The sequence below is a fragment of the Pistacia vera genome, unplaced genomic scaffold (assembly GCF_008641045.1).
Source record: "Pistacia vera cultivar Batoury unplaced genomic scaffold, PisVer_v2 Contig275, whole genome shotgun sequence".
Lineage (NCBI taxonomy): Eukaryota > Viridiplantae > Streptophyta > Magnoliopsida > Sapindales > Anacardiaceae > Pistacia > Pistacia vera.
This window is the reverse complement of record NW_022196085.1, coordinates 123,580-142,800: the sequence shown is the minus strand read 5'-3', so window position 1 is coordinate 142,800 and position 19,221 is coordinate 123,580. Positions and strand designations below refer to the sequence as shown.

Sequence of the window (19,221 nt, the reverse complement as noted above, 5' to 3'; positions counted from 1 at the left end):
GCGTTTATTTCCATTTAATAATACTTAATCGCATATTTTCTCTAATTATTTTTAGGAATAATTACTTGTATAGTAATCCCATTTAATAATTGGGGTAACAATCTCCTATGTTTATGCACTTGAGATTTTCTAATGTATTAATTGGGGACGAGATAATTCAATCTCTCTTTTTGACCTTGATGTATGTCCTTTTTAAAATTTGATGCATAAAGAAAGGAAATTAGTTTTATCACTTTGAATAATTAGGGTACGTTTGGTTTAATATTCTTATCCATATCCCCAATCCTATTCCCAAAATATTTGTTTGTTTAATTATTTAGGAAATATTAATATATTTTTTTAATTACTTTTAGACCCCTTAAGTTTATTAATTTCATTAAATACCCAAAAAAAAGTTTAAAAATTAACTAAAACATCCCCACCCACCCATAGTTACCAGATTCCGACAACCACCGTCGGTGGTAGCCGGAATCTATTACAACGGCCTACAAATGATCAGAACTGGCCAGCAAGTCATCGATTTGGGATCTAGACTTTTGCGGCCGTCAACAACTAGATTTGGCCATAGATCTGGCCTTTAACCTGTCAGATCCGTGGTGGATCTGACCAGAAAAGGCCATATCGACGCCCTACCCTCCGGATCCAACCGGTCTGCATTCGGCCAGATTTCGAAGGTGGTGGTCAGAATCTGGCACTGTGGGTGGGTGGGGGTGTTTTTGTCATTTTATAAAATTTATATATATCGGGGTGTTTAGTTAAATTAACAAACTTAGTGGTTTTTTTTTTTTTGTTAATTTTTAAATTTTACCTCGTAATACTCACTTTATTTAACTATCCAATATTATTCCCAAAATCCTATTCAAAATAATAAAACAAACGGACCTTATAAGTGTTTGGGCCAATTTGCACGTACTTCAACTAATTTTTCAGAGCCTTGAAGTTAATGATTGGATAAAGCCTCTAGTGATCACCTTTATTAAGGACTGTGGTAAATCGAACTCAAGACTTTTTGAGTAATACATCAAAGAGTCTTAATTGCCCACTCAACAATTGGATGGTCATTAATTATACTTTCATTAATTTGGACAGATTCGACTATTGATATAGTTGGTAAGGTTGTGAGTTCTATTCCTACAGAATTATGACCCACTAAACATGTTAACTTCACTGTATTACACAACTTTACCCAAAATTTTATAAATTAATCCTCATAACCGATGTGGAAACATAAAATTAGATTTTTTTTTTTTTTTTTTTACAACACTGCAACAGGGGTTCTTTTTATTACATAAACATCATGCCTGTAACATTTACAAGTGATTATTATATAATCCATTTAATATTGCACATCTATTACGTTGACAATTTAATACGAATTTTCAATCACGAATTGGTCCAATTGAAGGAGGAGGTGGAATGCTCTGTTCATGCCTGAAGAAATTATCAGGATCGGCTTGGGTTTTCACTCTCACCAATCTCTCGAAGTTACCATTGAAATAATTCTCGCCCCACACTCTGGCCTTGTTGAAACTTGTGTTACTCTTCTTGTTGATGCCCAAATCAAAATTCCTGTAATTAACATATTCACCTCTGGGGTTCTTTGATACATAAGGAGTCAAGTAGTCGTATGGCTTCCTAATCCACTCAATATTCTTAATATCACCATCTTGCCATCCAGCCAAATAAGAGATTTCAAAGATGTTTCCCTTTCTGTGAGGGAATGGAGTTTCAGATTCTGAAATGCTGCTCATTATTCCACCATACGGACTCCATAGCAATGTTGGGTTATTCTATAGCCCCTCAAGAACTGTTTCAGGTATGGATTGTTTAACGTAGTCTGATTTGCCTTTGAAATAGTTTCTGAATAAATTCTTTCGGTGAAGTAGAATTTCAGTTGTGGAGTTACTTGGGAAAAGGCATTAGTAACCACAGACAGGATCCAGGTCGTTTCATTGCAATCTTTTCGGCCCAAACCCAGCTCAGGGAATCTCTCTTTCATTATTTGAAGAAGACAATCAGCATCACCAAGATATAGAGCACTGTATGTGGTTAACACAGCTCTCTCGCCATTTCGGCCACCATTGTCCAGTTGTATGAGAACTCTAAGAAAGAGATCCTCATCAAGCGTATGTGCAACTTTCTGCCATTTATGGGGATCTTTGTTGCACCTTTTTCGAAAGTCCTTGCAACTGTAAACATTGTCACAGTTTGCTGGCACTTGAACCAGTTTTATCTCCCATGAAACAATAATTCCAAAGCTTCCTTCTCCACCTCCTCTTATTGCCCAAAATAGATCTTCACCCATGGCTGCTCGGTCAAGAACTCTGCCGCTTGCATCCACAATTTTGGCATCGAGGACATTGTGGCACCAAGATCATATTTTCTTAACAGGAAACTATAGAAGGTCAGAATCTACGGCGAGTCTCGTGAGGATGATCCTGTGGCGAAGAGACCACTGACAATCTTGCAGACCTGCAGACAGAGAAATGAAAGAGTGAATGTGAAGACTTGGCACAGTTGTGAGGGAAATTTAGTGAGGCAATATGGGGTTTACTGTGAGCGTGGAGCGACTATCAACATAGAGTGGTCAGAACTCGACTCCACGGCGATGATAGGTGGTTCTTGAGAGAACACGAACAAGGAAAGCAAGAAGAGGGATTGTATGTGAATGAATTCTGAGAGGCTTGAGCTCTGAATTTATAGGGAGCCAAAGTGATCCGAGTCCTTTTAGAAGTAGGAGTTAGAATTCACATAAGACTAGGAGTTTGTATGAATCGTGTAGAACTCGAAGTCTTTATTCGCATGGGATTTCGAGTCATAAGGACTGAAGAGTCCTCATGAGACCTAGAATCGTCATGAGGGCTGGTCTTGACTCGTGGATGGATTTTTATGAATAGAACAACCCAGATTGTAAAGAAGTCTGGCACGTAGAGTAGCCTAGCTCACGAAGTGGACTGGCTCGTAGAGTGGGCCTTCCAAGGAATGGGACTGGTATGAGGCCAACTGGAGTTGTGTCGTGAACATGGGGCCGTAATTTTGTGTACTCTGAAATAGAGCCAGTTTGTATGATGAGCTTTGGAAGCGAAGTTGGGCCTTGGCACAGAACCATTAGTTAATGGGCCTATCAAGGCCTTACTACAAATTTTTGCCCATACAAAAACCATAAGCACCACCAATGATGTGCCCACCAATGCCTACGCATGTGCAAGCACCGGCCAGAAAGGCATGAATATTGCTCTTCTCGGCAATTTTGTAATAGACTTCATCAACTACTAGTTTAGAAGTCAAATCTTTTGTATTTTAGAACCACTAGTTGTTTTTGTAGGCGTATTATGGACGAGATCATATGGATAAGGCCGATGAAATGTGATTTGATGCTGTGAAAAATATAGGCCATCAAATCTGATGGAATGATATCTATGAAAAAACATGATAAACCATGTCATTTTAGTGGACATAGGACATTTGTATCGAGTAAGCTGATGAGCAAACACAAATTTCAATTTTTCTAGGATTTTGAACCATTTGAGAAAAGTCGTCAAAGAGTGTAACTCAAAGGTTGGGAATGACTGGTATTAGGAAATTATTTTCAACATATGATGGACAGAGAATTGAATGGCAATGTGGTACTAGTGTAACATATACCAAAAGAACCATAATAATTCTTCTAGAAATAAGATATCTAGTCTTGGACGTAAACAAAAGATTTTTGAAAAGGGGTAATCTAGATGGACACCTAACATATCATACATGGATTGCCCACATTTTTCAATGCATTGAATCTGATAAGAAAACATGAGGATGGTAGCATTTTCATCAATGGTACGAGTTCAAACAAGGTCATCAAATTCAAGAGGTACGTCTGGAATATGGTTTGGTGAAGAAGATGATGAACATGAACTAGACTGGGTTAATGGTTGGAACATGAAACAGGGAAGTGGTTTGGATCTAAGGTACATGAAACTGACTTGTTTAGTTTTAGGCCAAAATAGATAATCTGCAATGGTATTGATGTGACCTTTGATGTGTTGAACGGTGAAAGAATATTTGTTGAACTATTCTGCGCATCGAAGTAGTTGTTAATGTTGAACCTTTTTCTTGTTGAATCGGAGCATTTGATCAAAAGACTCTATATCCGTTTCGACAAAGAAGTGATGTCCAACAAGATGGAATTCAAACCTTTCAATGACATTTTTTACTGCTAATACTTCTTTGAAAGTAGAATGATAATATTTTTGATGTGGTTTGAATTCTCCATATACTAAATATTAAATAAAATACACTTTCAAATTTGACACTATAAAATATTAAAATAAAAGAGAATAATTTTTATTTTTTAAATCGGGGATCAGGTCCCTGCAGGAATTCAGCGATCCCCACTTTGGCCCAAGAAAATACTCGTAAATACGTTTCCAAATTGAGAAATGATTTTTAACCTCCACTACTTTTATCTTTAACCACCCATCTTCAATTTTAAGTAAGGATATAATTATGGTCGAAATTTTTATTATTCTTCTTCTTCCATATTTTTGCTTCAAAACTTTAAGCTAAAGTTTTATCCATGCTCTTGACCTCCAAAGGCAAATTGTTATTTTTATCTTTTTTTAATAAGGTGGTGTTTAAACCATTTAACGTACACCTCAATAATCTTCGGGACCATTAACACCTTATACCCTAATGTTTCAAGTATACCACAATTTTTTTAGTATTTTTTATTTGCAGGTTCAAGTATAATCTTCTTGGCGAGCTCTTAAAGGATACATTTAGTAAGGGGATTGAAATCCTGTAACTTGTTCTACAAGAATAATTTTCGTATCCTTTTAAATCAAAACAAGCCCAAGTAAAGCTAAATAAAAATTTCTTACAAAATCCTAAGAACATAATATATTTACAACACTAAAGAATATAAGATTAAAATAGCTCTCAATACTTTAAGAAAAAAAATATTTTATATGTGAAGCAATTAAAAACTTAAATTTTGTATTACTTGATTGATATACCATTACAAAACTTTTTATTCCATTAAACTATCATTTATTTCTAAGAAAATTTGAATAATATAAAGAAAATTAAGATTTATGAGATAATAGTAAGGTCGAGAGTATTTATAAAAAATAAGAACTTAAAATAAAATATATATTTAATATAAAGATAATTTATATCATAAAATTTTATTAAATAAGTTTCTTTTATTCTAATTATATATATAAGGATTCCTTGGCCCAAAAAAGTCCCTAACAATTGTTGCTGAGTGACATCTTGAGTTCGATTACATCTTCGAGTTTCGATTATGAGCATCTTCGACACCAGTTCATGCAGTAGGTAACAAACAGTTGTCTTCACTTATTTTAGCACTTCAATTGAAAATCCCAAATATATCTTCAGAATCACGACTCCATTCAATTGTTTTTCAGAAAGCAGGCACGGTGAGACACTGCGAGTTTTGAAATTTTATACTTTAATGAGTATGTTTATTCTTAAAATTTATATATACACAGTCGTCTACAGCCAAAACTCACTTCTGAATGGTTGAACAGAAGCAACAACTGAAAAATGATAGCTTCATGCATTACTTTCTTTTCTTCTTTCAGTGATGTTATTAGCTTCTTCATGACAATTTCAATTCAAATTCAAGAAAGTTTTCTGCATGCCTCTCTCCTGCCAAACTGAGCTTTCTGTCCCTTCCTCCATTCTTTACGTCTCAAACCCTTCTTCATATTCTCATCATTCTAATCAACTGCTCAAAACCTCAGGTTTACAGGGCCTTCAGTCCCAAACCAGAGTTTATCTCACGCCTTTGAATGAATCCCATGTCCAAGCAGCCGTTATTTGCTCCAAACACTTCGAATTCATATGTAACCGAGCGGAGGCCATGACTATGAGGGGGTCTCTTATGTATCAGAAAATGAAACACTTTCATAGTTGTAGACCTTTCCAAGCTTCGATCCATAAGCATCGATATTGATAATCAGCGCGGGGTTGAGGCAGGTGCAACAATTGGTGAAGTTACTCAATGCGGAGAAGAGCAAAATTCATGTTTTCCTGCGGGTGCTTGCACGAGCTTGGCGTTGGTGGGCACATCACTGGAGGTGCTTATGGTTTCTTGTTAGAAAATATGGTCTTGTGGCTGACAATGTCCTCGATGCTAAAATTGTAGACGCACGCGCAGAGTTCTTGACCGAGCAGCCATGGGTGAAGATCTATTTTGGCAATTAGTGGACGGGGGAGGAAGCTTTGGAATTATCCTTCATGGAAGATAAAATTGGTTCCTGTGCCATCAACTGTGACAATTTTTACAGTTGCAAGGCCCTAGAAGAGGTGCCACGAAGATCCTCTATAAATGGCAACAAGTTGCACATACGCTGGATGAGGATCTCTTTGTTAAGTTCTCATACAGTGGCCATGGTGCCAAATGGCAAGAGAACTGTATCAACCTCATACGGTGCTCTATATCTTGGTGGTGCTGATAGCCTCCTTCAAATTATGCAGGAAAAATTCCCTGAACTGGGATTGACACGGCAAGATTGCAATGAAACACCTGGATCCAGTCTGTGGTTATAGGCCTTTTCCCAAGTAACTCGACTCCTGAAATTCTACTTCAACGACAGAATATTTCAGAAACTATTTCAAAGGAAAATCAACTACGTTAAAGACCCTTCTGAAACAGTTCTGAGGGCTATGGAAAGGTGATTGGAAGAAGGTAACCCAATAATGCTATGGAGTCCGTATGGAATAATGAGCAGGATTTCAGATCTGAAACTCCTTTCCCTCACAGAAAGGGTACATATTCGAATCTCTTATTTGGTGCTGGCAAGATGGTGATACAGGAATGCATCAAAGCATATTGAATGGATTAGGAGGCTATACGAATACTGGCTCCATATGTTTCAAAGAACCCCAGAGGTGCGTATGTTAATTACAGGGATTTTGATCTGGATGAACAAGAAAAGTAACACAAATTTCAACGAAGCCAGAGAGTGGGGCGAGAAGTTTTCAAAGATAACTTCAAGACTGGTGAGAGTGAAAACCAAAGTTGATCCTCATAATTTCTTTAGGCTGACAGAGCATTCCACCTCTTCCATGATTGGATGTTGGACCATTCGTGATTAATTGTATTAAATCGTTAACCCAGAGAATAGCCAATGTTAAAGGCATAATAAATAAAGCATGATAATTTATTTCTTCTTCATGTATGATCTTATCTCAACAAATTTGACTTTTTTTCTTTCTTTTGGCGTGTTAAATGATCATTTCGGCTTGAACCCACAAGTTAAAATCCATTGCATTACTCTAACAAGTTATCTGTCTAAATCATATGACTCGGTTAGCCTAATAATTCAAAGAGTAAACGACATATCCCACCCAAGGTTTAGCGGATTCCAATTTAATACCCTTGGTTTAATAAATTCAAGATCACACCTTTAAATGAATACCCTTTTTTTTTTTTTTTTTTTTAATAGTTAAATGTTAAATTGGTCATTTCAAATTAAATTAAAAAGTCAAAATAACCCCACATCTCAATTTGCGCCTTGCATTTTTGGGCACCTCCCTTTCTTCTCGGCCAGTTTCCAGGCTTTTTGTCATTGGAAATCTACACCACCACCACCGTTCGATCCCTCATCATCTTCTCTTCAAAACTAGGCATGGCAATGGGGCGGGCTGGCAGGGCGAGGCGGGGATCTCATTCACCGTACCCATCCTCATTGTCAAAATCACTCCCCACCCCATCCCGTTATGGGGATGACAGAATTCTCCTTCCCTGCGCCACAGGGGATTGTTGACCATCCCTCGCCCTATTAATTTTACATATAAATTAATATGAGCATTACCAACACAATCGTTAATTCTCGCCACATGACAAACACTTATTACTTTTAAACATATTTATTTTGCATAAATAAGGATATGGGTTTCTCTTGTTCATTTGCTTAGGTAAGGAAATTGGGAAAATATGTGTTTATATAGGTAGGATAATTGTGTAATTAGATAAAATATAGGGGTATTAGTGAAAAGTATATATATATATACATGACAAACACTTAAATTACTATTTAAACATATTTAGTTTTGCATAATAGGATTGGGTTTGCTCTTGTTCATTGCTTATGGTAAGGAATTGGGAAATGTGTGTTATATAGGTAGGACAATGTGTATTAATAGATAATATAGGGGTATTAGTGAAAAGTTATATATAATATATATATATATTATATATTATATATATATATACGGGCAGGGGAAAGACATCACCCACCCCAAGTGACTTTGATTCAAATGCCCCCACCCCCGCCCCAATCCCTGAAAAAACCGAGGCTTCCCCACCCCATATGGGGTGAGGTGGGACGGGTCCCCGAAATTCCAGAGAACATTGCCATGCCTATTCAAAACCCATATCACCATGTTGCTTGATCATCCACCGTTTGCCAGAAAAGCCCACAGTTGTTTTGTGCAAATGGTCACTTTGCAGCCGTTTTTCTAGTCGCGCTGGCATGCGCGCTGGATGCAAGCAGGTAAGTGGCTTGGGATTTTCAATGAGCAAGTGGTGGGCAAGATTTTAGGCTCCAAAATTAGACAATCGGGATGTCGACAACTGTCAAAAAACACACCACCACAAATAACAACAAACAAAGATGCAAGCGATTTAAATGGTTGGGCCTGGTTGCTCACCAATCAGTAAATAAAAAAGTTGGGAAGTTACCCAACTTTCCAAGGAGGCAAGAGGGGTGGTCGGAAACGTTGAGTGATGATGACAAGTGGTGTTATGGTCTTTGTAAAAGAGGTTGTGGGGAGTCCAATGGTGGTCACAAAAATTATTTTGGAGGTCGAGATTGGTCGAAAAAGCCAAAAAAACCGTTGGCTTTGACAATGCTAACATGAGTTGTTTCTGGCTAACGTGAGCCTGCCTACAAAAATTTTGGTGAAAAGTTGTTATTTGTGCAAAAAAGCAGTGGGCTTTTCCGATAAATGGTGAGTGATCTGGCGACGTGGTGATATGGGTTTTGAAGATAAGTTAATTAATGATCGAATGGTGGTGTTGGCGTAGATTTCTGATGACAAAATCGCCCAAAAACTGGCCGAGAAGAAGAGGAGTCGCCCAAAAATATAGGTCGCAAATTTGACATTTGTGGGTTATTTTGACCTTTTAATTTATTTTGAAATGACCAATTTAACCTTTAACAATTTATTAAAAAAATGTCCATTTAAAGGTCGGAATCTAGAATTTTTGAAACTAAGGGTACTAATTCAGGATTTCACTGAACCTTGTGTGGGAATATATAGGTTCCTCTAATTCAAAACAATATCAAGAAGCAATCTTGTCTTGTCTAACCTTGAATACTTTGATATATTTGCTGGAAATGCGTCGGCTTTTCTTGACAGATTTTTTTTTTTTTTTTTTTCAGAGAGCTTAGCTGTCACACCTTCAAAATTCATTGTTGACATATATGTTCGGGACAAGTTTTGTTTCTTTCGTAATGCCTTCCTACTCTTGTTTCATTATTTAATTATTATTATTATTATTATTATTATTATCATTCTGCAGGTGGTTGAAACTCTTCTGGAGGATGTCAAAATCTTCTTACTCTACGAAAACATAATTATTCCATGAATCAAAATATAGAGATCTCATATTTCTTGAATTTGAATTTTGTTACCTTATGAATCAATATTTGATTTTATCTTTGATAAACCCTTGTATAAATTCATAATTCTTTTACCTTCTGATCCAATTCCAACACAACACAACACAAATCCAAACTAAATCAGCCAACACAAATATTGGAGTTAAAGTCACTTACTTGCAATTTTCGGACCAAGACAATAGAAACACTTTAAGCATAAAGGATTACTCCACCAACTTGAATTGATTCACCACAAAATCCTCTTGTCAAGAATTTGATAAAGAATGCACACTCAAAAAAAAACAAGTTCTATCAAATGGATAAATTAAATTTCAATATATTTCATAAACTAAATGTTACAATAGAAATAGTTGTCTTTATATAGGCAAATACAAGGACAAACAAGTAATTGACAAATACATTAAAATGAAATAAAATTAACTAATATTACAAGTCATTCATTCAAAAAGCAAGGTCATGTCTATTTCATGCAAAAGAGACATGATTCCCTAATTCTATGATCTATATCTTTAATCACTCCTTTAGTTGAAATAGCTCACATTATTAGATCAAAACTTGATCAATGATCCTAATTAAGTCTACTAATAAGAGCGTAAAAGTTTGGGCCTTGAAAATCTTGCAAATGGATCCAATAAGGGGTTCATGTGGATCTTCCCCTTTGGAATGAAACTTGGGCCGGATTAGACAACTTCAACACTTGGGCTTCTTTCTTGGTGGGCTTGAGTTTCCCTTGTTGAGCTTGGGCTTGGAATGGTTTGTGCCGAAATGTTTAGACTCTCTCTCTCCTTGGAACTTGTTTGGGCTAAATTTCATCAATTGCATTCCAGAATCCAAGTGTTTTAAGACTTGGATTGAAATTCTTCAATCCAACCGAATTAGCAAGTGTTTTAGAACTTATAATTCCTTGTCTACTTATGTTTACAAATGTTTTAGAACTTGTAGGCGTATCACCTTTAGTAATTTTGAATTGTCTTTCATGAAATCCCTTTTGAAAATAACTACTAATTACTATAATATGCAATAGATATTAGCTAATAGCCACAATATAAGATTTTAGAGTGGAGCCATTGGTATCCCACTAATGAACTAAAAAAGCTCCATTTCTTAAGGCACCTAGTTTCAAAGTTTTAAAATTAAATATTTTCATATAACACCCTATAAATTCCACGGATGCCCATCATTCCAATTTTTTATATATATTTCTAAAAAGTTAATATTTCATTCTCTTCACTTATACTGTATATCCCTACCATCATTATTTTTAAAATAAAATTTTAGATAACTAAATAAAATTTTAAAAAAAAATTAAAGCTAAAAAAAATCCTTAAAACCCCTAATAACATAATACAGTTAAACAAAACTTAAAAATACATAAATTAAAATATCTACCAATATTTAGAAGAAAAAAATAATAAATTTATATGTGAAGCAATTAAATTTATATGATATTTTTGTTGATGTTATATAGTTGTTGAAGTTATAAAATGATGTGATAATTGATGTTATTTCAATTAATTGTGTATTTTGACTAGTCTTGTTTATGTTTTTCTCCAATAAAGATCTTGAGGATACTATTTATGCATTGAGTATTTTATTAATTTCAATGAGTTTGAAATGTTATCCTTCTCAATCCATTTAAATAACAGAAATACTATGCATACTGCTGATTTTTACTAACAAACCTACAACATGACATGGCATTTGACGTGGCAGTGCCAATTCATCTACCATGTCGGTCACTTGCCACGTTAGATAGTTTAAAAAAAAATTCTGAAAAAATTTTGCGCTGGGTTTACATAATGGATTTTTGCCTCCAAAAACTTTGCCTCTGTAATCTCAATCTTAATAAATTAAAATCTTCTCTCCCAAATCCCAATCTTAATAACCTAAATCTTGTCTCTCAAATCCCAATCTTAATAGCCTAAATCTTCTCCCAAATTAAATCATACTCAAAACCCAAATCACCCATCCGAATTTGAGCAATTGAACTGCCGGCTGTGACATCCATTGTCGTCGTCGCATTTGTCTCTGTTGCTGACCAGTGAGAGTTCCTTTTGAGTGGTAAGAGCTTTCTCACTCAATGGTCTCTCTTACTTACTTGCTACTGGTGAGAGAAGTGGAACACAACACTTGCTTGTGCTTTTGAGTTGAAAACCAAGTATAAGTGTGTATAAATTTTATGATAAACAATATTATAGTAAAAGGACCTTTGTAAATCCAATAAATTGAGGAAATTTTGTGCAAATGTAAAACGGTGAAAGGGAACTGCACAATTTGGGGAAGAAAAGATGAAAATCGGATGACTTGGTGACTGGTTTTAGTAGCGCCTGGAACCTTTTTCTTGAGGACTAATAATGTAGCTTTCAACAAGAAACTTAGAAATCTTTTATATTAGTTATCATAATCATATAATCATAATGGCTAAAGTAACCATTTGGACTTTCCCCAATTTTCAAGTGCACACAAGAAATATCTTTGTTCTGCCATTTTTGTTTCCTTAGATTTAGCTAACCGTAGCAAATATCCTGCTGTAAAGGCACTTGTCTTTTTGCCCCTTATTTCATAAGGATGTTTCTTCCTGTTTTCTACCTTCTTGTTAAAAATTAGTTTCTTGTTATACATCTAGGAGAGATGTTCCTTGGTATCTTACAAAACATTTAGTTCTTACAACTAGGAGGTTAGTTGTTACTACTTTGATTTGATGTGCTAGCTTATATGGTTTGGGTTATTGTGTCTTTCCATATAGTTGCTGCATGTGGATAAATGGGAATCATAGAGAGTACCCGTGTACTGAAACATGAGTGTTAAATAGAACTTTCTACATAAATGTAATAGATTATCTTCCTGATTTAACTATAATTATTAATTGTTTTTTCTTAATTATTAATACACAAGTTTAGTTTAGTTCATTGCATTCAAAATGAATTTAAGTTGTTAAGGGTTTTGCAGAGGAGGCAGAAACAGAGGCTGATAACATGCAGGAGTAGACAATGGAGGAGATAAATGAACAGTTAAAGGCTTCAGTTTCTAATACTGAAAGGGTAAGCATTGTAATGAAACGAAGTTATTATTATGTACCAATGAGTACCCATGTTTGTATGATAAATGATAAATTTTTGTATACGCACAAGTTAATGTAGTTTTAAAAAAAAAAAAAAAAAAATTGATGGTTTTGTTTCTATCATGTTTGTTATCTTATAATATTCTAATTCTGGGTATTATAATATAAATGAATCAGGATAATCAATTTGAAGAAGTTGAAGATAGAGGAAGTGCAGAGGAGGAATGAGAGCCGAAGCCTGGGATGGTTTTTGATTCACTTGATAATCTTCTCCAATACTATAGAAGTTATGGGAATGGAATGGGGTTTGAAGTTATTATAAGATCCTTAAGGAAAGAAGATGATGGAGAGGTGACAAACGCAACACTGGCTTGTTCTTGTACTGGGAAGTCGAGTAGTAACATCCGAAATGAATTTTAAATTGTACCCAGTGACAAAGACGGATTGTAAGGCTCGGGTTGGTGCAGCCGTACGTGGTAATGGAAAATGGCAAATATGTTTAGTGGGGTTGAATCATAACCATGAGCTCAGTAGCCCAACGAAAACTAGATATTTCAGGAGCAATCGTGGTATACAACCATACGTGAAAAAGGAGACTTGCAGTAAATGATAGAGTCAGGATTAGGCCAAATAAAAATTTCAATTCCATGTTAGTTGAAGCAGGCGGTCCTGAGAATTTGACTTTCTTGCAAAAAAATTGTAGGAACTATATTGAAAAAGTTAGGAGGATGCGACTTGGTGCTGGGGACGCTTATGCAATCCAAAAATATTTTTTGAAGATGCAAAAAGATAATGCAAATTTCTTTTACATGATGGATTTAGATGAGGAGGGTCGATTACATAATGTTATATGGGTGGATGCAAGAAGTAGGACTGCATTTAAGGAATTTGGCGACGTTGTCACATTTGACACTACATACTTGACCAACAAGTATGATATGCCATTTGCGGCGTTTGTTGGTGTTGACCATCATGGGCATTCAACACTCTTAGGTTGTGGGTTAATCTCCCATGAGGACACGGAGACTTTTGTTTGGCTTTTTGAATCTTGGCTTGCATGTATGTGGAATTGTGCTCCAAATGCAATAATCACTGATCAAGACAAGGCGATGCAAAATGCAATTGAGATTGTGTTTCCCGGTACACGGCATAGATGGTGTTTGTGGCATATAATGAAGAAATTGCCAGAAAAGTTAAGGGGTTACAGCGAATACAAACATATTAAGTTTGCTTTGCAAAATGCTGTGTATGATTCATTGACACGTGAGGAGTTCGAACAACATTGGACTGGATTCATTGATAAATACAACCTTTACAACAATGAGTGGTTACTTGGACTGTATAATGAAAGACAATGTTGGATGCCAACGTTTGTAAAAGACACCTTTTGGACAGGTATGTCTACCACTCAACGGAGTGAAAGTATGCATGCATTCTTTGATGGGTATGTAAATTCTAAAACCACTTTGAAATAGTTTGTAGAACAGTATGAGAACGCACTGTGTGATAAAGTAGAAAAAGAAAAGGAGGCTGATTTTAGATCATGGAAATCATGGATTCCTTGCATAATTGGTTATCCAATGGAGAAACAATTTCAGGAGGCATACACGACCGCAAAATTCAAAGAGTTTCAGCAAGAGCTTACTGCTAAGTTGCATTGTGAGATATCTTCTTTCCGGGCCACTGAATCTGAAATAGAATATATTGTAAAGGAAGTTGTCATGGTTGGGGAGACATGTCGTAGTGTGTTTTTTGTGGTTTGCTATGATGACCGTGGTTGTGATGTTCGTTGCAACTGTTGATTGTTTGAGTTTAGAGGGATTATTTGTCGACATGCAATAGCGGTGTTGCTTCATAAAGAGATTTATCATATACCTGAAAAGTTCATTTTAAGAAGGTGGAGGAAAAATGTATATAGATGTCACACGAAGATTAGAGTTAGTTATAATAGCTGGAGCACGACTGCTAAAGGAGAACGGTTTGATCAGCTGTCTAATTCATTTTCTGAGGTGGCTGATTTAGCCTCAACCAATATTGATGATAGTAATATGGTGATGCATATGATTACTGACATGAAGAAGAAATTATTATCAAATGAACGTGCTGGCAGGATTGATAGACATGGTGACATGTCATGTCACAGTGGATCAAATTTTGATAGTGTTCATGCTACTTCCACAGAGGCAACTAATAAAATTTTAACTCCCCGAGTTGTTCGTTGCAAAGGTCGACCTCCATTCAAAAGGAAGTAATCGAAGCTCGATCAAAATGTACATAAAGTTAAACGAAAGAAATTTCATGAAAAAGTGTGTGTTGCGACATCCCTAAATCGATTGTATGATGGGGGTTCCCAAGAAACCAAGCAAGCAAATGAACCTTTTCAAGATGCAATTAACTTCCAAGGATGTGAAAAAGGAGTTCATATATTAAGTCAGGTATGATTCATTAATTTTATGCCCTTTTCTTTTTGGTGTACAATTAATTTCTTCAGCTTTTTTTTTTTTTTATATTTTCCAGAATTGCAGTGAAAGGTCAGTCGCTTATAGGCCGTATCCAGCAGATTCAAACTTGTGAATGAAGAATAATAGGTGAAGACCATGGTGAAAAGAATAGACAGTTTGAAGATGTTATATCGTAAAGTTGTATTATATAATTTATTTTTGTTCGTTTATAATCCAAGCTAAAGATATCATGCTGTTCTTGGATAATATTTTGTTCTTGTATCATATATTATGCATAGTTTCTTACCCTTGTATCATGAACAATATATTTTGTTCTTGTATAATATTTTGTACATGCAAGGCATCAATTTAAAAGATGCAAGATTTACTATAAGCAAAAAAATACTTTATTAATACAATTGCTGGTATTAGCTATTTCTTGTACAATATTTTTACCAAAACAAAACATGACCCCACAACATAACATTGACTAACTTCTTGATTCTGAACAATCAATTAGAAGCATTTGAAAAACTAAATTAGAAGCAATAAATTACATCAGTGAGTTGCAAAAATATGGTTCTCTTTAAACAAGTTGAGTCCAATGAGCTGACTTCTTGATTCTGAACAATCAATTTATGTGATTTTCTTGATGGCTGCGGGTGGTTGCAGGGGGGTTGGGGGTGTTAGGTTGGTGAAATCTGGGTTGGGCAAGGCCAAGAAAGGTGGTTGGGGCACGGGGAGGGCATGGTGGCTTGGGTACAGTGGGGGGCAGCTGTGGTGGCGGGGGATGGCTGGGAAGAGACTGCAGTAAAGGGGGGTAGTGTGTGGTGGTGGGTGATGGGTGATGGCTGGGAAGGAACTATAGTGGACAGAAAAAGGGGGTAGTGTGTGGTGGGCAATGGCTGCAGGTGGTTGCAGGGGTGTTGGTGGTGTTAGGTTGGTGAAATGTAGGTTGGGCAAGGCCAAGAAAGGTGGTTTGGGGCGTTGGGAGGAGACACACATGCGCTGGGAGCTGCTTGCGCGCGCAGGCGCTTGCTTGCTTATTCCTTGGTTTTGGTTTCAAAAAAACTCCAAAACAAATATGCCAATCAAGCTGCCATTCCCACCATCCATTCCTCCCGTAAGCCAAACCACAACATTTAGTATGAGCACCAGCACTTCGAAACATATTTGAGTTAATGAGAATTCTGAAATTTTAGAACTCTCTCTCAACTTCTGCTTTACTCTTTACTCAATAACTAATATTAATTAACTTGCAGACCATTCCAACTCTATTTCAAACAAGTCTCCACATTTAATCTGCAAAAGTACAAGCAAATAGAATAAGGATTCCAAAGTTTAAATAAGTTTAGTTATGAAGTTGGTTGAAATAAGATTTAGTTTTGTTTAGTTCTCTTTTGAAGTTGGTGTCAATTACTAAATACATGAAGCGGTTTAGCCATTTAGGATGGAGTACCTGCACTCCCTCAATAAGCAAGTACATGTTTTGAGAGCATCAACAGCACCAGCTGATGGAATAATCAAAAACATGCACGCCAATACACCAGCTACTTTCATCAGCTGTAACCGACTCCATTCATTCAGAGAATTTGACATAGCTTGTACCATAAATTCAAATGCCTCTTTTGCCTACATGAAAATCGAACAAATAATGAAATAGAAAATGTTGGGGATTGCAAAATGAGTCAAACAGGTTTAGCAGTAGACCAGCAAATATCTGTTTGTCTGGCTGACCTGGTTGCTGTGATTCACCAGATCTTTCAGTCAGTCAACCGTGCTTCAATCACAAAACAGGAACTTGTACACAAGATAATTATGAATAATTTCGATATCATTGAGAGAAGTATGTATTAATTGAGTTGTCGTAGTAGTTCACGCTTTAAATCCTACTCTTATGACTTGGTAGTTACTGAATTGGTTTTCTCTTCTTTGCAGGAGAGGTTGAAGATCAGATTGAGCATCTTGAAAAAATAGTTCCAGATTGGATTTGCAGGAAGCAGGCACCTGGTGGAGATATCATGTACAAGTGAGTTTACGATATTAGGTCATGTTTATGCATGAAAAATGAACTATAAGACATCATCATTGGTACTTCTATTATGTCACCTATCTCATTATGTTCTACCCGGCTATGTGCAGCATGGTATGTGTAGCAAATGCCATAATGTGGTGGGAGCTCTAATTGCAACCTGAATGCCATTGAGATTTCTTAATCAACCAAGACTAATTCAACATATTATAACATATAATACTTCTTTCAACTAGCACCCAACTTATAACTCAACAAAAGTGACCCAAAAAGCATTGTAGCCAAGATATACCAGATTACTCAACAATATTGCAAATTATATATATCAACGAATATACTTCAGAACCCATATAAATTCATGAATAAATAGTAATCAAAACCGTGGCATATATGCAATTCACTATCACACAAAATATTGAAAAGCATCAATCTTTTACAAGTATCCATGAGCAGACAATCAATTCACAAGTTCTGAAATGAACTTCTGGTTCCAGAAATTATTGCAGTCAAAAGCATTAATCAATACAATTCTGCTATTAACTTGCTTGGCCACAAAAAGAATATTCAAGGCACACTATAACCATACAAAATACAGTCCAAATTTCAAAACCAATTCAAGACTCTTCTTAAGAAAGAAACTGTTTACATGAAAAACAATTTGAGTAAATTATTTACACACTTTTTAAGAAATTTACAGTAAATTAATTACACCCCAGTGCACAGAACCAAATCCACCTTCAGCCAAAAAATTTCTTTTCGATTTGGTTTTCAACATTTTCTTAAGAAATCTACTAAATGTCACTGCCTGTTTCTTATTTTCCACATGTTATATGTAATTTTTTCAACTTCAATTTATTTTAGAAATCGCATTTGCAGGGTTCATAATTTTAATTGTACCTGAAGAGATGGCATGCTAATAGAAACAGAATCCTTCCTGTGATGATGAGATTCTTTGCTCTGGCTTTGCACATCAGCAGTGTCAGTAACCTATCAAAGATGAATCAGAAAACATTATGATATATAGAAATACATAAATTTGGTCTTTTCCCCTCCATTAAATAGCACTATGTCATTAACCCACCTCAGAAAATATTCCAGAAACTGGGTTTTTAAGCATTTAACAAAAACTAAAAACAGTCTACTGGAAAAATGGCAAGTGTAACAACCACCATAACAATACAATAAAAATAGCAAACTTGAAATAGCTACCACAACACTTCAGTTTAATTCAACAACCTCTAGTAACTGCTTATCTAACAACTGTACTGTGCAGTGCCTGTTCACTCTTCTTTTCTAGAGGCACCAAATATAAGTTCTTCTTACCATAGTTGATGAATTCATTTAATCTTCACTTGTTGACTCTATTATTTAAGCCTTTTTTTCCTCCAACAATGTCAAAGCCCTCAACTTCATTTGATAAGAACTGGAGGAGTGATGGAATTTCTTCAGGGGAATTCTGCTTTGCGTGTCCATGAATTTTTGTTCTCCATTACCATTTCAAAAACCCACCTGAACACAAACATGTTTACTTAAAAAACTCTTTCAAGTCCCGTTATGTGTGATCAACTTTTACACGAAAGCATTTATTAGAAATATTAAGATATTCAAAATCTGTCGACCACTAATTTGGAACTAAGGAAACATCATTTAATAAACTTCATCTGGTCAACTATCTCTAGCCCTCCCACTCGTTCAGGAACAAACTGCTATACCACAGCTACCTGCCAGCTGCACATACCAATGTGCATCCATGATGGGTTTGTCTAGACAGAAAATCTTCTTTCAAGCGTTAGACAAGATCAGGTGGTTTCACGATTCCACTAGACAGTTGCTACCACTTGATTGCCTTCGCTCACTATAGCTCTTGATCTTGCATGCCAGTAATGTGTGGTTGTCGGTCACAAGCATTGTGTCTCCTGTTCCCCTCCCCAACATCGAATGTTCCACTGCTCCTTTCTTGGGATTGATACCTAAGTGTAAATAGCGCGATATGTTCCAAGTTTTGCACGAATCTCCCCGTAGACAGACTGATATTCTTTCCATTGG

At 35.9% G+C, this 19,221-nt stretch overlaps 1 protein-coding gene and 1 pseudogene across 1 annotated transcript; one reads left to right on the top strand and one right to left on the bottom strand.

Moving 5' to 3' along the window:
- Positions 1 to 1,379: 1,379 nt before the first annotated feature.
- Positions 1,380 to 3,258, bottom strand: LOC116133781 (annotated as a pseudogene).
- Positions 3,259 to 13,349: 10,091 nt separating this feature from the next.
- LOC116133779 (protein FAR1-RELATED SEQUENCE 5-like) lies at positions 13,350 to 14,504 on the top strand. The gene is made up of 2 exons (XM_031419467.1): positions 13,350 to 14,097; positions 14,185 to 14,504. Exons 1-2 carry the CDS (start codon positions 13,350 to 13,352, stop codon positions 14,502 to 14,504), a joined length of 1,068 nt encoding a protein of 355 aa, XP_031275327.1.
- Positions 14,505 to 19,221: the final 4,717 nt, after the last annotated feature.